This window comes from Leptonotus elevatus, chromosome 1 (assembly GCF_054856555.1).
Source record: "Leptonotus elevatus isolate MCC_2025b chromosome 1, RoL_Lele_1.0, whole genome shotgun sequence".
Lineage (NCBI taxonomy): Eukaryota > Metazoa > Chordata > Actinopteri > Syngnathiformes > Syngnathidae > Leptonotus > Leptonotus elevatus.
Window position 1 is genome coordinate 39,637,430 of NC_141239.1, and position 27,727 is coordinate 39,665,156.

At 39.1% G+C, this 27,727-nt stretch overlaps 5 protein-coding genes across 14 annotated transcripts; 2 read left to right on the forward strand and 3 right to left on the reverse strand.

Moving 5' to 3' along the window:
* Positions 1-1,706: 1,706 nt before the first annotated feature.
* LOC147182041 (UDP-glucuronosyltransferase-like) lies at positions 1,707-9,314 on the forward strand. 6 transcript variants are annotated; one of them, XM_086098836.1, is made up of 12 exons: positions 1,707-1,850; positions 2,018-2,151; positions 4,168-4,217; positions 4,292-4,775; positions 5,028-5,091; positions 5,955-6,103; positions 6,998-7,125; positions 7,392-7,485; positions 7,570-7,695; positions 7,866-7,953; positions 8,035-8,254; positions 8,339-9,314. In XM_086098836.1, exons 3-12 carry the CDS (start codon positions 4,198-4,200, stop codon positions 8,607-8,609), a joined length of 1,644 nt encoding a protein of 547 aa, XP_085954962.1. In that variant the 5' UTR covers positions 1,707-1,850; positions 2,018-2,151; positions 4,168-4,197; the 3' UTR covers positions 8,610-9,314. The 6 variants fall into 6 exon arrangements, with proteins under 6 accessions (XP_085954962.1, XP_085954987.1, XP_085954995.1 ...); XM_086098869.1 differs by having other exon boundaries at positions 1,752-1,938; positions 4,292-4,463; XM_086098844.1 differs by having other exon boundaries at positions 1,752-1,938; positions 4,296-4,775.
* Positions 8,702-14,134, reverse strand: pecr (peroxisomal trans-2-enoyl-CoA reductase). 2 transcript variants are annotated; one of them, XM_086098890.1, is made up of 10 exons: positions 13,993-14,134; positions 13,607-13,740; positions 13,357-13,522; positions 13,202-13,283; positions 11,562-11,658; positions 11,369-11,479; positions 11,166-11,277; positions 10,898-10,976; positions 9,048-9,176; positions 8,702-8,936 (listed from the first exon to the last, which is right to left on the reverse strand). In XM_086098890.1, exons 1-10 carry the CDS (start codon positions 14,102-14,104, stop codon positions 8,786-8,788), a joined length of 1,173 nt encoding a protein of 390 aa, XP_085955016.1. In that variant the 5' UTR covers positions 14,105-14,134; the 3' UTR covers positions 8,702-8,785. The 2 variants fall into 2 exon arrangements, with proteins under 2 accessions (XP_085955016.1, XP_085955008.1); XM_086098882.1 differs by lacking the exons at positions 10,898-10,976; positions 11,166-11,277; positions 11,369-11,479; ... (3 more) ...; positions 13,607-13,740; positions 13,993-14,134 and adding an exon at positions 10,356-10,425.
* Positions 14,135-15,449: 1,315 nt separating this feature from the next.
* On the reverse strand, positions 15,450-17,103 carry rpl37a (ribosomal protein L37a). The gene is made up of 4 exons (XM_086098983.1): positions 17,028-17,103; positions 16,448-16,576; positions 16,212-16,294; positions 15,450-15,614 (listed from the first exon to the last, which is right to left on the reverse strand). Exons 1-4 carry the CDS (start codon positions 17,028-17,030, stop codon positions 15,551-15,553), a joined length of 279 nt encoding a protein of 92 aa, XP_085955109.1. The 5' UTR covers positions 17,031-17,103; the 3' UTR covers positions 15,450-15,550.
* A 12-nt stretch (positions 17,104-17,115) lies between these two features.
* Positions 17,116-19,026, forward strand: cfap410 (cilia and flagella associated protein 410). The gene is made up of 7 exons (XM_086098972.1): positions 17,116-17,521; positions 17,602-17,620; positions 17,727-17,773; positions 17,874-18,103; positions 18,198-18,348; positions 18,431-18,518; positions 18,599-19,026. Exons 1-7 carry the CDS (start codon positions 17,397-17,399, stop codon positions 18,761-18,763), a joined length of 825 nt encoding a protein of 274 aa, XP_085955098.1. The 5' UTR covers positions 17,116-17,396; the 3' UTR covers positions 18,764-19,026.
* orc2 (origin recognition complex, subunit 2) lies at positions 19,017-27,579 on the reverse strand. 4 transcript variants are annotated; one of them, XM_086098928.1, is made up of 15 exons: positions 26,475-27,579; positions 26,234-26,379; positions 25,730-25,763; positions 25,178-25,267; positions 25,066-25,097; positions 24,924-24,981; positions 23,333-23,646; positions 23,155-23,264; positions 22,409-22,541; positions 22,225-22,321; positions 21,994-22,140; positions 21,748-21,919; positions 21,151-21,212; positions 20,951-21,069; positions 19,017-19,312 (listed from the first exon to the last, which is right to left on the reverse strand). In XM_086098928.1, exons 2-15 carry the CDS (start codon positions 26,294-26,296, stop codon positions 19,229-19,231), a joined length of 1,515 nt encoding a protein of 504 aa, XP_085955054.1. In that variant the 5' UTR covers positions 26,297-26,379; positions 26,475-27,579; the 3' UTR covers positions 19,017-19,228. The 4 variants fall into 4 exon arrangements, with proteins under 4 accessions (XP_085955054.1, XP_085955035.1, XP_085955044.1 ...); XM_086098909.1 differs by having other exon boundaries at positions 25,730-25,813; XM_086098918.1 differs by having other exon boundaries at positions 26,234-26,392.
* Between the last annotated feature and the right edge of the window lie 148 nt (positions 27,580-27,727).

The following is a 27,727-nucleotide window of genomic DNA, read 5'->3' on the forward strand; positions in this document are numbered from 1 at the left end:
CTTCATGCATTGTACACTGCAAGCGCTCGCGCTAATTAATTGTAGCTCTCGCTGGCCGTCCACTCTTCGTTGAGAAGTACGACTGGCAAAGTGTCCAGGGAACTTTGTTTCTTACATGGCTGACAGCCACGGCAAGCAAACCGACATGACGTTTTGTAACAAGAGCAAATGTTGTTGTTTTTTCGCGAAAAAGCAGGGGGGGGGGGAAGCAACAATCACTCCTGGCGCTGGCTGCAGTGGATTCAAGGTGCGTTCAACGAACAGGCACACATTAGGAAATCACACTTATACATAGAAAAAGCCCAGATGACTGACAGAGCGACAGGTTGTGACACATTTTTTGACACTTTCCTTGAAAAATAAGTCGAGTGTGAATTATTTTGTTCCCAGTTTATAGTATTTGATTACACGTTCGACTAATTGGGAGCGTAATGGAGAAGAGCAGAGACATGCACGCACACTCAAGCAACATTACATTGAGTCATTGGAGTGCCAAAGTGTTGCCAATATTTAAAACGGATAACAACAAATGCAGTCAAATACAGTAATTCAAAAATATGGCATGCAATGTGAAAGCACATACAGTATATACATACATATATACAGTATTTACATAAATTAACACGTATATATCCTAATATTTTGAATTAATAAAAAATATAAATCATTTAGCTGCTTTTGCTGATGTTTTAGATTTTTGTCCAGGTACCGTTTCAGTACCGGTATCGGGGTATTTTAACTCATTCACTGCCATTGACGGCTATAGATGTCAAAAATGTATTTTAACTATTTCTATTAGTTTAACATTTTTTTCACTTTTGTTAACAAGAGTATGAAAACCTAGATTTTTTTTTTTAGAAATACAGATATAAAATGTGTGATTAATCGTGAGTTAACTATTGAAGTCATGCGATTAATTACAATAAAAAAAATTAATCGCCTGATGCGAAATTCGGGGCGTCAGGCAATTAAAACTTTTAATCGTAATTAATCGCATGACTTCACGAGTTAACTCACAATTAGTCACATATTTTATAACTTCTAAATGTACAATAAAAAAAATATAGGTTTTCATACTCTTGTTAACAAAAGTAGAAAAAATGTTAAATAGAAATAGTTCAAATGAATTTTTGACGTCTATAGCCGTCAATGGCAATGAATGAGTTAAGCAGGTATAGTATCGAAGTCAAAATGTTGGTATTGTGACCACACTAGTTCACACAATATTAGAAACATCTCTTAGTTGATGCATGTACATTCTAAAATCGCCGCACTTGTAAAATGTACGTCACATGGCTTATGGACGTCGTGTTTACATTCCTCTCCTCCACTTGGGCAAGCCATCTGATTGGTCAACCTGAGTCGACCGTGATGGGCAAAACACAGTCTTTTCATCCAACGGGAGGTTATAAAATTTGATTTTGCCAACCATCAATAGGATTTTCCTGTCTTAAGGTTTACTCTTTATCTCATCTTGACTTGAACTTGGACCTTTGGACTCAATAAAGGAGGCCTTGATCATGCTGAAGAGCTGCGAAACGGTAGACAAGTGTTGCGATACCATCAGCACTGGTAGAGCAACGTAACACGTTCGCGCATGTGACGTGACGTCATCTATGAATGGCGTCTCTATGCTGTGATGTCATCGACGAACGATCATCTAATTTCTCCCAAAAATATTTTGACGGTCCTTTACGCTCCTCTGTTCCGCTTGTATTCGGGATGGGATCTTTGGTGGGAGGTGGCGTGAAACGTAAACAAAGAAGCAAGGAGGGAGGAGCTTCGAGGTTATAGATAAAACGTGAGAGTTGGCCTCGGTGTGTGCAACTACTCGGATATGCGGATTACAAGTTAAGTAAATTAACATACAGAGACGCAAGTATAGGGTTTTTACATTGCTGTGATTTGTCAGCGTTTCCGCCATGCTGGAGGTGGCAAGTCAGTTTGAACTTCGAACCAGTTTGAAGTAGATGGACTGAACTTCATAAAGCGACTAAAGTTGATTTGTTTGTTACAGTGATCTTTGTGACACACTATACCAAGGAAAGTTGATACTGGCAAGAAGAAGTGATCTGATCAGCTAACTTCTCAAGGCACAGGAGGATAGAAAGACCGGAAGAAGTGGAGAGTGAGCCCTAGTTCACCTTGCAGGTAATTGACGCGCTCGGTTAGGTCGTCATGTGTTATTCCGAATACAGTACTAGTTTTTATTGTTCTTTATCTGTATGAGCATTTGCATTGTAAATATTAGCATGACAACTGGTAACTATCATGGATGATGACAGATTGAGCAATCTCGGAGTTTGTATCCTGAAGTCAAAACAAGCAAAATCCATACACTGACACAGTATATGAAAATAGTTTTGTTATTGCGCCATAAATGATTAAAAGGTTATTTTGCAGTTTGTCTGTGCCCCTTGTATTTTAGTAGAAAATAAACACAGAAGGTTGTGAATCTTTTACCTAATTGCAATAAACGGATATATTGAATGTCCACTAGTGCCTGAATTTTAAACAAGGTAGTTAGATGTCTGTCGCCATGGATATATATAATAAAAAAAAACATACAAACGGCATTTTTGTCTGGCATACAAAAAAAAAGAAAAAAAAACAATTTCAGAACGTCCCATGTTAATATGACCTATATCTTGAAAACTTACCAGAGGTGGGCGTGTCAATGAATTTTGAGCGCCCGTCCTTCGGCAATCGTCAACAGTCGTGACACCCTGCCATCATTGTCAATCCTTATCCGAACCGCATTACAATCGTCAATGTTTCCCGTCATTCGAAGTGGGAATTCGTCACTCACGGACTGATAGTCAATATTGTTGGAAAGCCCACCTCTGACAGTTACACAAGTGTGCCCACCCTCTTATAATTCAAGAATGTGACTTGTTTATATTTAATCAATCACATTCAAACTCATGTTGAATGGGAGTCAGCACACATCTGCCATGACAGCCCCAAAGCATTATGCGACCTTTGTGCTTCATATAGGGATAGTTTGTAGGATTTAATGCCATCTAGTGGTGATCTAATATGTCATTCATTCTTAAAGTGAATTTTAATAATATGCAAAAAATATGTTTCATCACATCAGTGTACATTTTTAAAATATAATTGTCGGTCCAGTAATTGCTAACTATATTTCTTGTACATAGAGCCGGTAGGTTGTGCTGCACCTTACAGAATTCTGACTTTTAGCCGGATACCCAAAGGAAAACTTGCACACGTAGTTCCTCTGGTGGTGCTTGCAGGTAGAGTCGGACCCAATGGGTCGACTGCCAGTGAGTGTGGTGCAGCTGGGGCCTGCAGGTGGCCATCGCGGAGTCTCGTGATTCGGGCTCCCACCGCTGCTCTCCTTCTGCTTTGATCTCGCTTTTGCTAGCTTCTGCCGGTAGCCGCTGTTTTTAGCTGCTCCAGTTCGTTCTTGCTAGCCGCTCCGTAGTAATTGGTGGTAGGATTTTTTTTATTTTTTTTCCCAAGAGGAACCCAACCCAAAATTATTCTTTACAATAATATGTTCTATGCACCGTAGATGGCGGGTCGTAACATCGCTCGCGATTGGTCGGTTTGATGGCATACTCAGCTTTTTTTTCTCTCCCCCTCAAATAGTTTCCGTGAAGGCAACTGTGTTTGTAAGTGCAGGCGGTGCAAATCCATTAATCAGCTTAGCTTGCTTTGCTTGGGTGTTCGAACTCCGAAAATGAGTTCAAACGCCGAGGCATTTTTTTACTCCGATTTTTTGGTTTTAGTCCGAGACGTTCAAACTCCGAGGTTCCACTGTATAACGAGGCCTTAAGCCGTGATCGGTCATTACCTGACCAACTGTGATGTCATTTTCAGACAGCAAGGGACAAAATGGCTGCCTCCTGAGATTGATTTTAAATACTGGCTAAAAAAGGGTGAATTTTGCTGCTTATTTCATATTCCACAAACGCAATATTAATCAGAATGTCGTGTTTAGACTTGTGGAGGTGCATACAATTATTTGTAAAGAACATTTTTCGGTTTTCAAGTATAATAACTAAATGCTTTAACCGCTTTCCAGACACAAAATAATGTTATAATGTTTACGCCTTGGTTCCTTATATTTGAATGGTAAGCCATCGACTGCGGAAGTAAATGACTGATTACGCCTAATCAAACAACTCCCTCATCTCACAGGGAGGACTTTAAACACACGCAACGCTACAAATGCAGAGGAATTTCAGCAAGTAAGACACAGGATATCCTCAGAGGGGATTTCATGTCCTCTTTTTCTTCAAATATGCTTGTGTGTGCTGCCCAGACAGGAAAGGACAACCATGAGGAGGATAGTCGTGTGCGCGCTCTTGCTGCTAAACATGGCCGACGCTGTGGATAAGGCCAAAGGATCTGAAGCAAGCGACAACATCCCTGAAGGTCACACCGGCTCGTATGTGGGGAAACTGCTGGTGGTACCAATGGATGGGAGTCACTGGGTGGGTCTGAAGGCCATTTCTCAGGAAATGGGTCGGCGTGGACACCGGGTCACTGTTGTGATGCCAGAGGTCACGATACTGATTGGTCCAGGGGAGCACTATGAGACGCTGACCTACCCTCTTCCATTTGACAAGGCGTTTGTTGACTTGGTGATGTCCAAGAACGCAGACATGTTGCAAAAATCCCCGCAGCCTTTCATAGAGAGAATGCAGCAGAAATTCTCACAAATACAAAGAATTATAGAAATGCTTCACACCACTGCAGAGAGCCTTCTGTTCAATGCCAGTATTATCTCGCATCTGGCTCAGCAGGTGAGTAACTGAATAAAACCTCATTGAATTTTTTGCGTTTGCCAAAAATACATTATTGGGCTAAAAAGTTAGCGGCAAATGTTTCCGTGCATTTTATTTGAAATTTTCATCGAAAGTGGAATATCCCTAACTTTTTGTGAGTTGTGTATTTGTCAAGATGAGTACAATGGTGAAGATACTGGGAATAGTTCATAATCATTTTGTCTACATTGTAACTCTTTTGTGGATAACTCTATGTCCTCCTCATTCCAGAGATTTGACGCTGTCCTGACAGACCCCATGGTGCCTACAGGGGCCTTAATAGCTCGGAAATTAGGTGAATGCTGCAGCATTGGGATATCCTTCTATTTTCTATAGCACTTGGCCTCATCATTTGACACTTATGGATCATTTCAAGTATTTGTTAAACCTGAAAGGGGAGTAAACAAGAACACACAGAGATGTAAGGTTAAAGTAGACATGACATGCCAGGATGGACACTGAGTGATTGAAATGTGTTTTGGATGAATAAAAATGATACTTTGAGAAGTTGATGCATGAGGTAAATATAAGAGAGAAGTTAAGTAATAGAGGGTAATGTTGTGGACCAGGAAGTAGCAATGATTATTTAAAGGGGAAGTCAACCTTAAACATTTGACAATCATATGTTATATGTAACCTTACTAGTCTAAACGTGACATTCCGATTAATATTACATTTGTGGAATATGAGTTATGAAGCAAAATCCAGATGTTTTTATCCATCTCAGGGGGCGGCCATTTTGCCACTTGTTGTCGACTGAGGATGACATCACAGTTGCTCAGGCCTCAGGCGACAACCAATCAGGGCTCACCTGTTTTCTGAAGCTGAGCTGTGATTGGTTGTTACCTGAGACCTGAGCAACTGTGATGTCATTTTCACTCGACAGCAAGTGGCAAAATGGCCGCCTTCTTATTTTGATAATAACCGCTGGATTTTACTGCTTAACTCATATTCCACTAATGCAATATTAACCAGAATATCGTATTTAGACTAGCGGGGCTGCATAGAACATATTATTATCAAGAATCTTTCTTGGGGGTTGACTTCTTTTTAAGCGGAAGCTAGGAAGTCACAGAAGAGGATAAAAAAAAAAAAGGAATGTGATTTGGTTTTTCAGTTACTGTTTTCCTCATGACCATGGATCTGGATCACTTTCAGGTATTCCCACTGTTAATTTACTGAGGGGAATTCCGTGTTTTTTGGACATGCAGTCTACAGGGTGTCCATCGCCGCCTTCCTTTGTGCCTCGCTTCTTCACCGGCCTCACAGATAAAATGGACTTCAAACAAAGAGCCCTCAACACTTTGGTGAATATTGTCATGCAAATTAAAAATGCTTGTATTAATATATACAGTATATTCTCATTCACTGCCACTGACGGCTATAGACGTCAACAATTAATTTGAACTATATCTATTAGTTTAAATATTTTTCCCACTTTTGTTAACAAGAGTATGAAAACCTAGAATTTCTTATTGTACATTTAGAACAGATATAAAATGTGTGATTAATCCTGAGTTAACTAGTGAAGTCATGCGATTAACTACGATTACAAATTGTAATCGCCTGAGGCTCCTAATTTTTAATAATCTTTTCTTTTTTTTAAATTGCTTCAGGCGATTAAAATTCTTTATTGTAATTAACTCATTCACTGTCATTGACGCCTATAAACGTAAAAAAATCATTTGAACTATTTCTATTAGTTAGTCTATTCCCCACTTTTGTTAACAAGAGTATGAAGACCTAGACATTTTTTAATGCTCTTTTTTTTTTTAAAGAAAATATTGTTAAAAATTAGGGGTGTCAAAAAATTGTAATTAATCGCATGACTTCAATAGTTAACTCACGATTAATCACTAATTTTATACCTGTTCTAAATGTACAATTTTTTTTCTAGGTTTTCATACTCTTGTTAACAAAAGTGGAAAAAAATGTTAAACTAATATGAATAGTTCAAATGATTTTTTGACGTCTATAGCCGTCAATGGAAGTGAATGAGTTAATTGCATGACTTCAATAGTTAACTCACGATTAATCACAAATTTTACATCTGTTCTAAATGTACACAAAATAAAATTCTAGGTTTTCATACTCTAATAGAAATAGTTCAAATAAATTTTTGACGTCTATAGCCGTCAATGGGTGGAAATGAGTTCATGAAGTGTCAAGCTCAAGCTTCTTAACTATCCTGTGTCCTCCAGGTGAGTGCGCTGGAGCCGCTCCTCTGCCGAGCCATGTATTGGCGTTTTGACCAAATTGCCTCGCAGTTCCTGGAGGAGGACGTGGGGATAGCTGAGGTTCTTTCGGACTCTGCAATCTGGCTGCACAGGTGACATTGCAAACGTCATACATTCAAACGTGAAATCTGTCAATCTATTATTCCACCAAGTCTTTATATACTGTTGGTTAAAAAATATATATATATCATCATAATCTGCATTATTCGCATTTTGAGTTTTTTTTCCGTTTTTTATACTCTTTACAAATAGAAATTGCACAATTGCAGACGATCCATTAATATCAGTTACCTTGTTTTGGTATGGGACACGCCCCACACTTTGGAAACCTCTGCTCTAAACAAATATGTTGGAACAGGATCGACTTCACGATGGAGTTCCCACGCCCTTTAATGCCTAATATGGTGCCGGTCGGGGGCATCAACTGCAATGTGAGGAATCCTCTGCCTGAAGTAAGGACCGAGTATGTTTATGGATGACTGCAACATTGAATGCGGTAAAATGTAAACGTAATGCCGACTGTGTCTTTGTCAAAGGATTTGGAGCCCTGGGTGTCAGGAGAACATGGATTTGTTGTGTTCACACTGGGCACTTCATTTACAGAAATGCCAATTGAGATCACACAAGTCTTCCTTGAAGCATTCAGACAGATTCCACAGAAGGTAACGTCAAAAAGATGCGACAGTGTAGGCTTCCATCTTTTGAGAGGTTAATTCAAAAATACTGCATTGGCAATTTAAAGCCGAAATTATCGTGCAAATATTTTTTAGCTAATGATATTCTGTCTGTTCATATTTTAGTGCAGTACTTTTTCTACATGTTTTCCCCATAGGTAATATGGAGATATTCTGGGCATGTTCCTGATAATACATCAGAAAATGTAAAGATGATGAGTTGGGTACCCCAAAATGATTTACTAGGTAAACAAACGCCTGGCTATAAATACATAGATGGATGGCTATCAATCCATATGCTTTCTTATTGAGTCTACTAACTTTTAGCTCACCCTGGAGCTCGGGCCTTCATCACTCATGCTGGCTCGCATGGTCTCTTTGAGGGACTTTGTCATGCCGTTCCCATGCTGATGCTGCCGATCGGTGGCGAGCAGCCTGACAATGCACAAAGAATGGCGAGTAGAGGAGTGGGAGTGGTGTTGGATATTTCATCCATCACTGCAGAAGAACTGCTGCAGGGACTGAATGAGGTTATTAATGACACGAGGTAAGTTTTTTTTTTTCTTCTCCTCAGTGTAAACACACGGCCTTAAACGTTCGAAGGGGATCCAATCAAAGGTCTTTCTTTTAGGTACAAAGAGAAGATAACAAGGCTGTCCGCGTTACACAGAGATCGTCCCATTGATCCATTGGACCTTTCTGTGTACTGGACCGAGTTTGTGATGCGGCATAAAGGGGCCCAACATCTTAAAGCAGCTGTCCATCACCTCAACTGGTTCCAGTACTTCTGCCTGGACGTAATAGCGCTATTTGCTACAATTGTGCTGCTTTTTATGGTCTTGACGGCTAAATGTTTGAAGTTCTGCTGTCAGAAACTGATCAGAAAGAGAAAGCAAGATTAGATTAGCACTTGGAATGTCCGATTCATGAGGCGGGGGAGGACAATGCAGGGAGAGCTGCACATTATTGTGTAGGAATAATAAATGAAGCCATGTGGTGAACAAAGAGATATTTAATGAATGAATGAATTCAGAATAGCTTTAGAATCAAAGAATACTGGGGACAAGAGTGGGGACTATTAGTGGGAGCCCTTCTTTGGTGGGAACAGGGCATACTCAACAGCCAGAGCAACAGTAAAGGCAGCAAAGCCCCACTTGAATCCTTTAAACAGCACATTGGTAATAGTCACGGGACGTGCAAAGCCACCCGAGTATCTCCATGCCTCGTTGCTAAACAAGCAGAGGGAGAAAGAGACGCAGTTGAGTAAGCAATCACAGCACTATCACATTTTGTCACGAGTACTGGGAAAAAAAGAAAGTTAGCTCTATGTAAATGCTCACCGGGCCCAAGGGTCCTTGAGGCCCCTGGCTGACAACCTTTTCTGTGTAAACTCTAGCGGCGTGCCCTCAGTCTTCCACTGCCGCCAGTCTGGCATGGACAGCTTGTTGTGGCCATGGTCACCTCCCATACTGACGAGTGCATACATATGAGCATATTTACCTTCAAAACACAGACTCAAAGTACAGCAACCAAATGATCTGCTTTGGAAATAAGATTGTTGATTTTGTTTATAGATGCTTATATTAAAGAAATAATCAATGATTTTAGTAAGCCTCACTGGATTTATGTTGACAACACCTGTTATGAATGTGCAACAAGAATTCACTAGTACTCTAACCACAAAGTCAACACGGTTGACTAACCAACAACTATTTTCCAGTTGGAGTTATTTTGCCGTGAACGGCTTTGAATTGGAATCATTAGCCTGCCGTGAATTAGCTATTTTACCGTGATTACAGTAAATTGTAATCACAAATGGGTTATTTTAGCTTGATGTGTAACCTGCCGTGTTACGGTTCAACTGGCTTCCAGATTCTGAATCCCAGTTACAGATGTAGCAATGTCAGTCCAGTAATTTTGTCTACATATTCGTCACAAGCTACGTCAAAATTATTCATCTGAAACACCTCGTTTAAAACACCGGACTGACTGCAAGAAATTGCAAACATAGCAAATAAAAATAAAATACCGGTAATAAGGTATATGAACCCCTAAAGTAACTTCGTTACTTCAAGGCGAGCGCTCTACGCCATATACTACCAGCCGGTACACTTTCACCGGCGCAGAACTTGTAGTTCTCACAATTTACGGCAAAAATAAACAACGACTAGCGGTTCTGGTTCGTTCTACTTTGCCACCTAGATACATTTTAACACGAAAACCAAGAGTGTGTACAAACACAACACTACTATATCGTTCTACATTGGGAAGCCAAAAGCATGGTAACTTTACTTTTATAATCTATCAAAAATTGCCATAGACAACACCTGAGTCGTGGTGATTTCAGAAGGTTTTTTTTTCTCCTGGAACCTAACCAACCTGATACTTACGACTTTCAATTAATGACACAGCGGTTTGTGTGTTAGTTTAATTTCAATAAAGTAATGGATTGTGCTCAACACTAAAATAACAATGGCTCAAGCTAGCATTGCTATGCTATTTGCGCTTATTCGTTAGCCATAACTGCAATATTTTTCTGCGGTACTAAACGAGCCTTCATCAGTAAACAACTGCTATTACAACATGACGCAGGCAAATTATAGGCGCGATTTTTAGAAATATACTTTTCTATTAAAAACACTTTGTACCTGATCCTGTGTTGTGACCTCTGCTTGTGCGGTGTTACGACAGTTTCTATTGCTCTGCGGCAGAAGTACGGCAAATGGTTTGGGGCAAAATAACCAAACGACGTCAATTTGATGATTCGTATATTTTATTTAAATTCGGAAAAATATATAATGCAAAAGATTTAATTGCAAAATAAAAACATAAAAAAGGAAACAAATTGAATGCACTTTTTAGTGTCAATGGAACGTCTCACAATCAGCCACATTGAAAGTCATTTATTGCCTGTAATAAAGCAGTGTTGATCATATGTTTAATACCTTTGAAATACTAACATTTGAGGCACAATGTATCATGTAGAAACAGTAATGACATTTAATTAACATGTTTAACATGCACATTATTATAGCAATTGTCACAAATAATTATTCATATTCAATACTTTCAGTACTAGAAACGCCACTTTATTTTATTTTATCCGCAGCATATCTGTGTTTTGTCCAAATCAACCAGCATTATAATGCCAAAGTGTTTTTGTGGTATCATCGTGGGACAATAGAATCAGAGCTTGCTTTTGGGATTGAGTAGGTCCTTTAGTGCATCCAGGTTCTCTCCCTCTGGACCTTTGGGCCATGCACTATGATCTAGACGCACACACGCACACGCACACGCACACGCACACGCACGCACGCACGCACGCACGCACACACACACACACACACACACACACACACACACACACAGAGTACATGAAAGTACTGTAAAACAGTGCACAATTTGTGTATAGGGCAACAACCAGCATAGAAATATTACTGCGACCAAATACAACATACTGGGTATTTCCCACATGGAGTGGTACAGACTCTGCCCTGCATCGACCTTCAGTGTGGCTCCAGAGATGTAGGAGGCGGCAGGAGAGAGCAGGAAACAAACTGCAGAGGAGATCTGACCACACAAACAAAATTAGTGGGAGGACAGGACACGGTATATAAGCATCATGAGTGTTATGGCACGTTGAAATGGTCACAAATCACACCTCTTCTGGTACTCCCAGTCTCTTTGCAGGACTAAAAGGGATAGACATCTTGAAAAGTGTTGGTCCAAGATCCTTGTAGTTCTCCATGGCCGTTTTAGAGAAAATTGTGCCCTACGGCCAAAAGAATACTAGCTTGAAACAACCATGATATCAAATATTTATGGCAATCTAACAAGTCTAAATTCGTGCATACCGGTGCAACAGCGTTCACCCGGACACCTGAAGCAGCCCACTCAACGGCCAGGCTCTTTGTTAAATTATCCACCGCTGCCCTGGCTGCACCTGTGTGGCTGTCAGTGAGACAACGGCTGTGTTCGGAATCATACACTCCTCCCTAATCAATAAATATAACTTTTTGTTTCATTACTAGCGGAACATATATTATATTACTATTATTAACAGGAGTAGTCATAAGGTGGGTTTCCATCCACCTATTTTATATTCGAATTTTCAAGAATTGCGAAATATAAACAGAATGGAAACGCTAGAAATTCGACAGAAAAAAAGCCAAAAATTCGCAAAAAAAAGTTTTTACGCTTGGAGGTGGTGGTTTTTGAAGCGTAAAGAAAAAAGGAAAAGGACGCATTTTGGCGATGGAAACAGGTTTTGCAAATAAACGACTACAAGACCGGATATACGTCGCACGTTTTGACCGATACTACGTCACACGCACGTTTGTAGTCAGAATAAATGGCGGATGATAAAGTAAGATATGTTTGGGGAGACAAAGAAACACGATTCTTTTTTTATAAGTAATTAAAGAAAAAAACATTAATAAAATTTTAGATGGCTTTATTAACATCAGGTCTCAATGTAAGATGAGGGAGGGAAGCCAACCAAGACAAACTACTTCCGTTCAGTCCGTCAAAACCAACATTCCCACCTGGAACTCCCCATTGTCACAATCTTCCGCCACTACAACGTCATCTCGCGGCGCATATTCGCAAAAGAAGAGCGAATGGAAATGGGCATAAGTCCGTTTTGCGCATTTTCACAAAATTTCCATAAAAATTTCGAAACATTTGGATGGAAACCTGGCCATATCAGATGTTATTTTTTAGTATGTGCCATGGGCCATAAAAATTGACCACAAATTAAAAAAAGAATAATTAAATAATCAAAAATGTCAGAGTCCAAATTTGTGGTTTGTCAGAAAAAGAGAGGCAAAAGGTTGATGAAAATGTTTTTTTTAAACAAAAAACCTAAATGTCCAAAGAGTGGCCATAAAATGTCCAAAAAGGAAGAGAAAAAGCTGAATTACAAGAATTTGTCCATAAAATTGCCCAAAAATGTCAGAGAACTGAATAAAAAGGCAGAAAATGTCACAAAATTGCAAAAATAAATAAATAAAAAAAGTCAGAAAATTAAGAGCAAAAAAAAGCCTGAAAATGTCAAAAAAAATGAAGAAAAAGATGCAGAAAATTTATAAAAAGTTAAATATGAAAAATGACTGTAAAAAAAAATATCCAAAAATAGAAGATGAATGGGAGAAGAAAATGAATGTCTGCTGTCATATTTTTGTGTTGCGGTGAAGCTTTAATCCGATCTTGGGCTGTCAGTACATTCGCCTAACAATAACACACTATTTCCTTCATCACAATCTTCAAATATTTTGCGGGTCCTATACAGATTTTTGGTTATTTATTTGGCCTAAAATGGCTCTTTTGATAGGAAAGGTTGCTGACCCCTGACCTACAGCGTGGTCACTCCCCATTTGAGCTGCACTACAAAAACAATGAACTCTTTATTTAGTGGATGCAAGGAGTGATAAATACAGTCAAGGGCTTTATTAGAGTTTTTGGACTAGTCTACATTTCAAAGGTGACTACTTACGCCATGCCCGGAAAGCCTTTCCACATGTCAGCAATGATGTTAACGATCACACCTCCATGTTGCTTCATCCATGAAGCGTATACTGTGCAGTGCAATCATGAGCGGTCATGTATTATCATCCAACATGGAGTGTCAATATGAGTAAATTGCCTCACCCTCCTTGCAACAGTGAAAGGTGCCAGTCAAGTTTGTGTCGATCACAGCTTTCCATCCTTTAGCAGACATGTTCTCTACCGGACTGCTAAATTGACCGCCGCCGTTGTTGACCAGAAAGTCTATGCGACCATACTGCTTCAGCACTGAAGACACAAGAGCCTTCACCTGGAGTAGATGTATACAAGTACACTGCATCGCTGATTTCAACTTAATCACAAGGCCGTCTCTTTAAGTTGAATGAGTGTGCACCTCTTCCTCATTGCGGATGTTGCAAGGTAGAGGAGTGACACATGCAGGGCTGGAAGCTGGAATTTTTTGTCTCATCTGCTGGGCAGCCGCTTCCAGTCTCTCTATTTTTCTGCTGGAAATCACCACACTGCAACCTGTGGACAAGTTTGGCAGTGATGACCAAATTCAATGCGATTTCCAATCTTCTTCATATTTACTTGTATGATTTAAAAAAACGTTGCACTATGCTTAAATGTATACTCTTTAAAATCACGGTGGTGAAAGCGTCCAGTATTTACTGGACAGAGCAAGTTTGGCGACTGTCCGTGGCTCAAAGTCCGCCAAGGTTTTCGATAAGGAGCTGGACAACTGGAAGAAAAAAAAATAGACCAAACCAAATGACTCACCCAATTCCACAAGCTCAGTCGATATTGCTTTCCCGATGCCAGTCGCTCCACCGGTCACTATTGCAACTTTGTGGTTGAACAAACCCGGTCGGAAGACACTGTGTGCCGCCATGTTGATTTCTTGTTTACCAAGTCAAGTGGTCTACCCGCGCCACCTACTGAAGTGTAGCAGTACTACAATCGTTTAGCACTTGCGCAGCAGGACTTATGGAGGCTTTTTTTTTGTTGCGCTGTTTTGAAAGAACCGCGTGTGTGTGTATATATACTGTGTATATATATATATATATATATATATATATATACTGTGTGTATATATATATATATATATATATATATATATATATATATATATATATATATATATATATATATATACTGTGTGTATATATATATATATATATATATACTGTGTGTATATATATATATATATATATATATATATATATACTGTGTGTATATATATATATATATACTGTGTGTATATATATATATATATATATATATATACTGTATGTATATATATATATATATATACTGTATGTATATATATATATATATATATTAGGGGTGTGCCCAAAAAATGGATTCTAGTAAGAATTGCGATTCTCATTTAATACGATTTAGAATAGATTTTAAATGTCCCAAAATCGATTTTATTTAAATTATTTTATACTGTCTTGCCTTTGTGTGTGCGCCTTTATTGGGAGCGGTTCATGTTCTACTCGATTTGGCCACTTAGGGACAGTGTGGTTCCACGTGGTCTGATACACTGTTAAGTTGTAGCCACATCAGAGTACAATCAAGTTATTCCAATAAAAGTTTTTTGCAGCCGTTCTTTTGAGTGATATAAGTGCCACAAGTAGCGCACTAGTTAGCATTAGCAAGTCAGACTGGAGTAGATTATTACAATTCCTTGCACATCTATAGATTGAAGCAAAAATCATTGTCAAATAATTTTTTTAATCAAAAATCGTTCTTAATCGAAAATTTATTCTGAATTGAATCGCAGACCCAAAAATCAGAATCGAATCGTGAGACATTCAAAGATTCCCACCCCTAGTGTGTAGGCCAGTGGTGTCAAAGTCCGGCCCTTGGAGTCCTGCATGTTTTAGAGGTTTCCCCATGTTCAACACAGCTGATTCATATTTAAGCTCATCAGCAATCTCTGAAGGAGCCTGATAATGATCCTAATCATTGAATCAGGCGTGTTGGAGTAGAGAAACACATGCAGGACTAAGGCCCTCGAGGACCGCCACCTGTGGTGTAGACGAACCATAGAGATGATTTAATTATAAAAAAAACAAAAAAGGCTTCTGCAGGCATACACTGAAACTAGTTTAGATGTGGACCGGGTCTTAATGTTTGCCTTCATTGGTGCTTGCCTGACAAGTCATCGTTGACCTAAGCACATTTTGATGTCATTGATGATAATGAAAAAGATAATCATTGACACAGAATTCCACTCCAGACAGCTTTATTGTTGGATGTTGAGGCCAAGTCCAGGTTGGTTCGTTTATGAAAACAAAGTCCCAAATCCTCTAGTGAACATCTCACTAGTTTACTGCTCCTTCAACTCCTTCAGCCTCCTGATCGCTGACTTGACTGTGACGGCCGAAGTTGTGCTGTGGGGTGGGGAAAAAACAAAACCACAACAAATGTTTTACTTTTACTTGGGGCAATGCATTAAGCTTCTGGAGTCACAACATTTCTGTCCATCACATTCACAATAAAATTAAGATATGAACAACTTTGATTACTTCTAATGTCAAAAAGACGGTTATTGTCAGTTTCAGATTAGATTTTAATATTTAATATGAAACCTTGATAAATGCCAACTATGCCCATTTTTCATTTCAGGATACACAGAGTGATGCGTTCACCTTTTATCAAATGCACAATTGTGAACATAGCATACCATTGACTAAACCATCATTCAACAACTTAGGTGGATTTTTGCTTGTTCACAATTGTCAAAATCGCATTAAAAAGGGTATCAATTCAACAAAATACTGGAAAATTTATAAAATCAAAGCTTGATTTCTGTATATTCTTACTTAACCATTTGTGTCTGATAACGTGCTGAATCAATTGTGACAACTAGATTGAGTATGTTTGTATTGGGACGACAGCTTCGGTTTGATTAAATCAGAGGACAATGACAGTGGCATCTTCCTGAGATGCGAAAAATGCGACATTTCATTAGATACAAATCAACTTACTTGTAAGTCCAGGCTCCTCCAGCCACTGTTTTCATGCAGGATCCGCAATGCCAGATACCCACGGCCCTCCTCTTCATCTTGGTCTTCGTGAAGCATATTGGAGAAGGGGAAAAAAACATTATAATACAACTAAGGGCAGTCCTACTACATCCCTGTAGTGATGCAAGCCGCCATGGAACTGTACATCATTTCTATTATGAAGCCATTTATAAAACCTCACATATACTCAAACTTACCTTCCCACAGAATGAGCAGGTGTATTTTGAGTGCTGGGAGATTTCAATTTTCTTCACCATCTTCCTCAGCGATGCGCCATAACGCGTGCCATATTTACCAACAATCCCGACCTTCTTGGTGCGCTTGGCCTGAGGAGGATTGCACAACACATTCATAAATAACACGAAATTTGCAGTTTAACGCCCACGTTAAACATACTGAAGTGGCAACTTCTACAATACATTACACTACATCAAATACACATTCGCTAACCTTATTTTCAAACAGCGCTTAGACATACAAAAAGTATACTTCATAAATACACGAACATTGTACTAGTACTGTACATGGTTTTAGAGCGGACCGTCGTGCTACATTAGCAGTGTAGCCGGATACTGTAGAGGTCTTGCATAGAGGCAGCCATTTGTAATACAGAACATGAAAGCATCGTTTATCTGCCAACGGGGGGCTTGAGTGACACAACTTAGGATGGCACATTACGGTTTAGATTGTTGGGGAGCCTTCGGATATAATGCTAAGTGATATTGACTTCTGAAAACTTTAGATTGACGTGGATTTTGAAAGGGAAACTTCGCTCACCATCGTTTCAGTCGAGGCGTAGATCCAAAGAGGAAGCACGTAGCGCGCAGGCGCGACTTACGAAGGCTGATTATGCTGCATTGTGGGAATGAGAGTTTTTTTTTAAGATGACGCAAAATACACACCGTAGATTTATTTAACAAAGAAATGCAATTGATGACAGGCTTACATGGTTGCGTTTTATTTGAGTTGTTTTACCCCATATTTCAAATGATTTAAATATCGTAAATGTGTTGTTATTCTGTAACTAAGGACGCTAAGAAGATATGCGCATGCGTATTCTGGGGTTGAGGAGGTTAGCGTCCCTCCTGCTGACAAAATGTTTGTCTTACAACGCGTCCGTTTCTTGTAAACAGACTATTTGTGTTCATGGGAGGTGTTCTTCACCCACGACATATGCGGCTAAATATGTCTATGATGAAGCTAACACGTAATCAGGTTCTCACCGAGGCAAAGGCCTCCGATTTGCGGAGCGTGAGGAAACTGAACTGCTGGTGAGTTGTCAAATTTGACATAACATGATAGCACCGATGTTTGTCTTTGTTTGCTAAAATAAACATACCTCATTCTTTAGGGGATGTAAACTGTCTGATGTGAGTACAAACGCCTCATTCTGCCTCAGATTTACTCCTTTGGCCTTCTGCTTCAAAACTCAATGATACCATTGCCCTAAAGCTGGAATTGTGCCATTTCTCGCAGGTTTCTATTCTATCTCAAATGCCAAACATTGAAGTGCTGACACTAAGGTTGGTTACATCAATTTTCATGCCTCAACAAATCCTCGTTTTTAAATTACACATCACATGAGTTTATAATATCAAATGAATCATGGGTGTCCCTGTCTAGTGTCAACGGCATCTCATCCCTCGCACCTCTGGCCGGATGCTTGTTTCTGTGTGAACTCTACCTGAGAAGAAACATGATTGCATCCCTCTCGGAGCTCTGGCATTTGCGCTCGATGATGCGTCTCCGAGTATTGTGGTTGGCTGACAACCCTTGTTGCGGAGAGAACTCCAGCCAGTATCGGCTGACCGTCTTGCGCTGCCTACCTGGGCTGCAGAAGCTGGACAACCAAGGTCAGTATATCCCCCAAAATGTTAAGCCGCTTTAAACTGATAAAATCGCACATTACTGTTTTCACGTGTAAGTTCATGTTGTCTGCATGTGCAGTAGTGACAGAGGATGAGATCGCGTTGGCGCGCTTGAAGGGCGAAGAGATCAGTGCTCCATTAAACACGGCTCAGCAGCAGCTTTCCACCAATGGACTCACTGATGCAGAGAAAGAGAATGCGTCTCTCTGCCGCGATACGGAGGAAACCAAGTAAGCCCCGTAGGGTGTCATATAACACTTAACACAAAAATAAACCAGGGAGAAAAAAAACGCTCTTGCTTTTTGCGTACAGTACTGTCAAAGAATTGCGGATGATGCCGCTGTCCAGAGACAAGTTCCCCTCTCTTCATTCTCAATCAACCAGATCATCTATGAAAAAGGTAGCCTCTTCTTTTCTAGCGACACCAATAACAAAAGGTGTCTTTTATTATCTTGTCAATTAATCCAAACGTCATTGTAGACACACACTCTTGATGCAGTGCTGCTTCTTCTGAGGGACTTGGATCACGAGGAGCTCCACATCGTGCATACGGAGACGCAGAACCGACTCAGGACTTCCACACTGGACTCATTAGAAACGTTTCTAGATCCGCAACAATCAAAATCTGTTGACATCCAACACTGAACTAATGACAGCATGTATTGAGTCATGAGCCTCACTACGTACAATTAACCATTTGTGACTTCAAACAGGGTCATAACGCCTACTCCCGTTCTTCCTAAATTTGCACTACTGCATGCGTTTACACTTTCAAATATCCTCACTCAGTGCTCTACTAACCAAATGATGGCTTCAGTCGTATCTTGAATGCCTGCAAGAACGAAATAATGTACGTTTTATTAAACGGTAAATCTATTTCTGTAATTAAAGAGATGCATTGCAATGTATTCACTTTGTTGATTTTATTCATGTTGCTTTCAGCACACATCATACATACGTCAAAGCAATGAATGACGAGGTATGGATGGGGCATACAGGAAGTCAATTTAACCAGTAGTAAGTCATTGGACTGAATTAAATCAATACTGCGAGTTAGGTGACAGAAAGTGCAACCAGGTGGAAAAATCAGTCCAATTCAAAGTGATCTTCTCAGTCACCCTCTTCATTGTCCAAGTAGTCCAACAGTGTGCTTGCATTCACGGCAACCATCAGGTACTCCACACCATCTGCACCCTGCACGATTAAATAGTGTAAACATGAATTGCTCTGCCTCTTCAACGAATATGACTACGCAAAATCATGACTTTAGCTCTTGTCAGCATTTAAACCATTAACTCCCACCATAGGTGTTTCTAGCTCTTTTTTGAGCACCACTATCTTCTGTTTGAATTGGAATGGGAGAAGCTATTTGTATGTCGTGTGTTTGTAAGGTGCTACTGACAAGCCAACTGATTGGATGCCTATGACTAAAACACGTTATGCTTTTTTATTTATTTTATTTTTTAAATAACTCAAGTCAAACATCTGTGGCAATGAAATTGTGTGAAAACAGTTAAATGTCTCTCCCTTTGCTGGGAGCTCAGCATCCATAAGTCTCTTACTCTAGAACCGCCGCTGAACTGCACAAAATGGCACATTTTATTATACGTATCTCACCACAAAATGGTAGCACTGATGGCAAAGAAGTAAAGTGATGATGACGATGGAACTTGTAACTAAATAGTGGTAGCATAGCAACAACAATTTGACTAACCTCTGGCTGCTCGGTGCAACATATGTATGTTTACATTATTAACTCATTCACTACCATTGACGGCTATAGACGTCAAAAATTCATTTGAACTATTTCTATTGGTTTAACATTTTTTCCCACTTGTGTTAAGAGTATAAAAACCTAGACTTTTTTTTTTCAATTGTATATTTAGAACAGATATAAAATCATGAGTTAACTAGTGAAGTTTTAATCACCTGACGCCCCTTATTTTAAATCTTTTTTTTTTAAATTAGAAAATATTATTAAAAATTAAGGGTGTCAGGTGATTTTTTAAATTGTAATCACTCGCATGACTTCACTAGTTAACTCACGATTAAAAAAAAGATTATTAAAAATTAGGGGCGTCAGGTGATTACAATTTTTAATTGTAATTAATCGCATTACTTCACAAGTTAACTCACGATTAATATTTTTTTTTATCTGTTCTAAATGAGCAATAAAAATGTTTTTCTAAGTTTTCATACTTTTGTTAACAAAAGTGGAAAAACAATGTTATACTAATAGAAATAGTACAAATGAAATTTTGACGTCTATAGGCGTCAATGGCAGTGAATGAGTTAATAAAAGAAGAGTGTAGCCTTCTAAGTCAAAGTGTGTCTTTATGTGAAGGTTAAAGAGAACGTAAAATAAAAATCTTTACAATATGTTCTATGCGTCCCCTTAATATTGTAAAATATGAATTAAGCAGCAAAATCCACCTTTTTATATCAATCAGTGCCACTTGCTGTCGAGTGGAAATGACATCACAGTTGCTCAGTGCTCAGGTAACAACCAATCAGGGCACAGCTTGCGAATGTCACATGACCAAACTCAGAAAACAAGTGAGCCATGATTGGTCGTTAACGACCTGAGCCCTTAGGCACTGTGATGTCATTTTCACGCGACAGCAAGCGGCAAAATGGCCGCCCCCCTGAGATGGATTAAAACAGGTGGATTTTAATTCTTAATTCATATACAGAATATTTTAGGATTGACTTCCCCTTTTACATTTTAAGATGTAACTATGACAATTAATAAACCGTGGAATAGTTACATTCACTTGATGTCATTGGTATGTGTTGGACTTCAGGGCTTTCACAGCATAGGACTTTCTTTACCTTGCGTGTTCGTATCAATTTGTGGTCTCTGAACTCTGTCAGTTGAGTCCTCAGCGTGAGGTCAGAATTCACCAAGAATGATTCACGACAACGCTGGTAAAAATCTTGGAATGACAATCCTGCACAGAAAAAAAGGGGAAAAAAACACAAACAAAAAAAATCTTAATAAGAAATTTCCAAAACATTGAATGTGCGTGTACCTGTGTATGAAGGATTGTCTTTGTTTTCCAGCTGAAATTTCACCAGCAGTTTGAAAATTCCTCTGCAAAAAGGAAGAAGAAAAAGTAAAAAACAATGTAAGCATTAACTCATTCACTGCCATTGACGTTAAAAATTCATTTGAACTATTTATATTAGCTTAACATTTTTTCCACTTTTGTTAACAGGAGTATGAAAACCTATATATTTTTAATTGTACATTTAGAACAGATATAAAATTTATGATTAATCGTGAGTTAACTTTTGAAGTCAATAATTAATTATTATTAAAAAATTTAATCACCTGATTGATGATGATGATCAAAAATTAGGAGCGTCAGGCGATTACAATTTTTAACCGTAATTGCATGACTTCACGAGTTAACTCACGATTAATCACACATTTTATTGTACTAAATCGGTTCTAAATGTACAATAAAAAATTCTAGGTTTTCATATTCTTGCTAACAAAAGTGGAAAAAATGTTAAACTAATAGAAATAGTTCAAATGAATATTTGACCTCAATAACCGTCAATGGCAGTGAATGAGTTAATAGCTTCCAAACAAGTTGTACACATTATGGAGGTACGAAAGGTACCGTGCATTTGGGGTCAAGCTGCGGAGAACGTGTGTAAGGGAAGACAGCGCCAGAGCACCCGTTTGCTGCACCAGCAGTGAGTTTTCATACGACGTCTCTTCGGTGTAGTGCTTGAATGTCACACACTCCCACCACAACCAGTTAAACTGACTCTGCTTAAACTGGTCCCACACTGAGAATATATAGAAAACTGGTAAACTGGATAGCGTGTTAAAAAAATGAATAGCTCAAATGCTCAAAACTAACCAAGAGGAGCGTTGATGTGGTCAATAGTAGCCACAAAGTGAATGTTGGGCAGGGATGCCAGCTGCCCCAGGGCACTCTGGGTCTTTTCTCCTCGCAACATTGGCCCGTCAATATTATTGATCAACACGTAAATATGAAGCTCTGGGCCTGTGTCAAGGATGCACTTTAAACTCCCAACAAACACTGCAAACATTTCAATGAAATGAAAGTAGAGAAGACAAATGTACTCACTGTCTTTAAGAGTTTGTGAGATGAACTGGATCTGGTCAGACGGTGTTCGGAAACTCCCCTGGTGCTCAAGAACCTCACATGTCAAAGTGTTCAAGATCTACAAACACAGAATGGTACCCGTATGTTGCTTATTTAGATTTTGATTCTCAGTTTCCTGCTGATTTTTTTCGTCGTGTATACTCACAGATTTCAGCGTGATTGAAGGGAAGAAGCCATTAATCACGAGGTGAATCTCTTGAGACAAGTGAGAAAAACGAAATTCCTCCAGCAGATCTTTCTTGCTGCCCAAACCGTAGAGCAGCACACTGAATCCCAACCTTTAGACAAGCACTCATTTTATTCAGTTCAAAATGCAAGTACCACAGAAAAAACTATGGAGAACTAAAAATGTCAAAATATATATATTTTTTTTAAGTGAAAATAAATACGGATTTTAATATAAAATAAATAAAAGTACAAATAAACAAGAGATTCAAAAATAAAAATAAATGTGGAAATGTAATACAAAAATAAATATATATAAATAGAATTACATAATCAAAAAAAAAATGCTCCGCTTTCATATTTATTTCATGCTGCAGACGCCGCCTCATTTGAATAACATTTCATGACGCATTTCATACTGACAGCATGAAATAAATATGAGAGCAGTGTTTTTATTTATTGATTTTTATTATATTATATTTATATATTTATTTTTGTATTTATCTCCACATTTATTTTTGTTTATTTTTACTTTTTGAATGTCCATTTTAATTTGTTTATTTATGTTAACTTTAATTAATTTATTCATTTTTTGCATGTCATTTTTTTATTACATTTTTATATACGCCCCCCCCCCCTCCCACTTTGTTTATTTATTTATGCATTAATGTATTTATTTATTATTTTGGCATTTTTGGTCCTCCATAAAATACAATGCTCACTTACTGTAACTGCAACATCCATTTGCTAAAGTGCTTTTTGTGTTTGTTGTAGAGGTGCTGGATCTCTCGAATGTAGCAGGAAGGGTTTCCTTCTAAAAGCTGGTTAAGTGTCTCCTGTAAGGCAAGCAAATAGTTGCTCGATTTGCACAGAATCGAGGGCATGGCAAATCTAATATACGTACCCTATCTAATTTAGGTGTGTGTAAACGGTCAAGTGTGCGGTCTGACGTTAAGACTTTTGAGCTGCCGTGGGCCTCAAAATATTCCTCAACCATGCTGGGCTGGTTGACGGGTTCAGGAATGCTCTTGCTCTTTTTGGCGGGGGTCTTGTAGAGTGCTGCCGATAAACCTCTACGAGGCGTTCTTGGGGTCTTGTTCCCGCCGTTGTCTTTCTTGACTTTCTGCTCTTCGTCCACCATGACTTCATCTTCATCCTCTTCTTCCCCAGAGTCGGAGGGTGAAAACTCACTGTCGCTGTCTGATCGCAGGCTCGGAGCTGAACATGACATCAAGGTTACATTTTTAGTTCACGCAAAGCAACAGACCTTTGTATTTCTATCTGAAATCAACTTTTCCCACTGAAATTAATGGAAATGCCATTATGGTAATCTGCTCCAGCCATCCCCCCACACAAAAACGTATTCACTTCACTTGCGCAGTAGGGAGACCGAGGCTAGTTGTATCACTTTTTATACTTTTATATATTTCTTGGAATCAATACATCATATATAAACAAAATGTATACCAGATGAAAGACCAAAGTCTGAGGTATATTTTTTTGCATTCATGTCATTTTTATACTTTGTGTCAGTGCAGTTATAAGCCATTAAATAGAGGGAGTGAACACGTGACATGTTGCCCCACCAATGGGTAAGTTGTCACACCATATGGGGTGAGATGTCACATTGGATTTTGCAACTAATACGACTAATAAAACAAGAACAACATTATCCGTGCTCTTGTTTTTATTTGCTTTTTACAGCCAGAGGTATTGTTTATCATTGATCTTGAAAATTTACCATAGTCCCTGAGCAAACTTTAATATAAAATATTATGAAATCGATTTAAATCCTTAGGAACTGCTGGCATATAGGTCATAGCTCTCAGCCTCAAACGCCTGTTTTCTTCCTTTAAACTGGAAATTTGAGATTAAACTGACGGATGGTTCATCGAGAAACTTGAACCTGTGGTTATACTGTCGTTCCAACAACTGGAAAATAAATTTTTGAACAATGAAACAAAACCTGTAGAACTAATTTACTCACTCTTCAGACTTATCATCTGAAGAACAATTCTGGCTTACGTAAACAGAGTTGTCAGAGGTGCATTTTTCATTGGCCAATTCTTTGCATATGTGACAACAAACCCCGAATTGACTGAGACAAGATGCCCCAAACTACCATGTTGGCTAACACTTGCTCTAGTTTAAAGTTAGCTTAAAACAGAGCAGTGATTGAGGCATGGGCAAGATGCCTGAATCTCTCCTCTGACATCGGTTGATGATTTTAGCAATTTTTTTTGGGGGGGGGGGGGTGATGTTTGAACGTCATTATCTAAAGTCTTATGTTGTTATGTAAAAAACAAAACGCTGTTATTTGCAGATTTTAAAAGATTAATTGGCTGGGCCCCAATTGAGATCATCGTTCATTAAAAAAAAAGGAAAAAGGAAAGAAAGAAAATCAAAATAACAAAAAATATATATATATAAAATAAATGTGACCTAGATGGGGCACTCGTAAGTCACTATCCTGCTGTATCAAGTATAACACTTACTTGACATTCTCTTTCTCAGCCTGTGGGGTGTTGTGGAGACAAATTGCACCCTTTTGCGCTGTCAGAAAAGAAGCAAGTGATACAATGGTACAACTTGTGAGCAGTGTATGAAATACAGAGGAAATAATAATATAAGACTCACCCTCTGCGGTGTTTGGTTTTCACCTTTGCGGTCTGCGCAGAGATAGATTGCATTCAAGGACATGTGGAAAACCAGAATAATGACTCGCATGTCGAGGAGATGCTGGACTTACTGCGGCCTGCCCGAGTGGGAGTGGAGGGTTCGATGCTGGGAGTTGTGCTGAAGCTCACGCTTTTCCCGAGAGTTTGTGCCAGCTCATTTGCTATGTATAACAAACCCCATATGCATAAAATATTTTAGAAATATATACGTTATTTAAGTTAATGTTAATAGGTTTTAACATTTGACAATGGCCCCGTTTGGGATGATGGAGTGAGCATAATTACATGCACCCACACTCAGAGTCGTCCTTCATTAACATTTGACAAACGTTTACTGCATCTGATCAGTTTTAAGATGTAATAACAGTGTTCACCACTACATGGTAGACTTCGCTCAAACACACTTCCAATGCCAAGATGGTACTTTTTAAAATGTAATCTAAATGTGCAGGCTTAACTGGACAAACAGCTGTTGTGATGGATCACTTACGATACAGAGGGGATGCATCGGCATCAAAATATTTGCAAACTAGACTTCCTATGCAACACAAATAAGACTTGTGTGTCACTTTATAAAAAAAAATTCAAGCATAACTGCGATCAAGGACCATTAATGGACTCACCAGTCTGGGTCATGCTGCGGCCCCGCTTGGTTTTCTGAAAAGTGAAAATAGACGATCCTGCAACTCTGGACATATCCTCGTCATCTTAAACAAAAAAACCCACACATTTTAAGTAAACGGTGCTAAAGAAACTCAGTCGAGTCATGGCTCCAAACTCAATCTGGATTATACAAATCTTTCATTTCCATAGTCTCTGTACACACACACGCACGCACACACTTTAACTGCTAATGGTGTATACAAGTGCAGCAAGCTAAACTAATAGTTAGCATGTCTGCCTCACGGTTTATGGTTCGAATTTCAGTGTTAAGTCATGTTGAAAACTCTAAATTGTGCATAGGCGTGAAATAGGTGTAACCTGCCTCTCACCCAAAGTCAGATGGCATGAACTTTAGCTCCAGTAACACTAAACCCAGCTAAGTGGTGTAAGAAAAAATTAATAGATGGATGGAAAAAAATATTATTCACTGTTCAATATTGCCACTAAGTGCCATCTCCCCTTACCTTCTGCATTTTCTGCATAAAGAGCTTGAACGTAGTTCCGCTCATCAAGGAGGCAATTTTCATCTCCCCCCTTCACTTCTGGATCGCCTCTGGCTCTCCGTCCCATCGGGCTCTTGAACGTCACCATCTTTTGGATAGCGCCAGAACTGCTTTGCACATCTTTAAAATGTCAACACGTCACTCGATCACAACGACGGGAACAAACTAAATCGACCTTTGAATAACAAGAGCTCACACATACCCTCCTGCTTGTCCACGATGTGCTCCAGGACATCTCCATCCCCGATGAACTTCACCTCCAACACACTCATGACTCCAGGAATAGAATTTAACAGCAATAATTCGATCACGTTATAACACAACACATGCAGACGTGCACTCGATTGGCATAAACGAGCGACAGTTGATAGACGTCTTCGGCAGGAGTAGCTCAATGACGATAGAACCTGCCGCTATGAATTAATTAAAACGCGCAGAAAATGTCAACAATGTAGGAAAACGCACGTTAACGGTGTGGCATGACAACTTTCCGCGCCATCACGATGAAGTTTTAAACCACGTGACAGGTCAAAGTTCCCATTTTGACCAATGAGAATCTACAAGTTATTAAAACCACATACCCCAGAATGCACCTCGGTGTGCTGCATTCGCATCGTAAAACCCCAATTTCAAGCTTGCGAACGTAAAACTCCAGGCAAAGAAAAACTAAATATAATCTTAATCACCCAGACAATAAAGCGTTTCTATTTTTGAAAGTTCATTTTAACGACAAAATAGTGACATGACATATTTATAACCCGGTGGTTCTCAAAGTGTGATTAGTGGTAGGCTACAAGAACTTATCCAGTGGTACACAAAACAATCACAAATTAAAAGCAAATTTAATTTAAATCCGTGAGGGGCTCAGAGTAGAGCCGCTGCTCCTCCATGTTAAAAGGAGCCAGTTGAGGTGGCTCGGACATCTCGTACGAATGCCTCCTGGAAGCCCCGCTGGTGAGGTGTTCCGGCATGTCCCACCGGGGGGAGGCCCTGGAGACGACCCAGAACACAATGGAGTGACCATGTGTCTCGGCTGGCCTGGGAGTGCCTTGGGATCCCTTTGGAGGAGCTGGATGAAGTGGCTGGGGAGAAGGAAGTGGCTTCCTTGCTGAAACTACCCGTGTCCAAAATTTAGGAACACACTAGATAATGTTTCAAAGGCTTACAATAATAAACACATTTTTTTAATGAGTAAAATTCTATGCCTCATATTTGACGAGAACTTGAGCAAGTCATTATGATGGTACTTGACTTGCTTTAAAATTGTACAAGCACTAACCAATCGGTATTAACTTCAGTAGAAAAACAGGTATTTGGGGTTAATAAAAAAAAAAGAAGAAGTACAAACCATGAAACGTAGTTATGCAAAATTAAAAAGTAAACATGAACTTTTACTCTCAATTATATACAATTGTTTTGATAACTTGGTACAGAGGAGAAGAGCAACGTCTATTC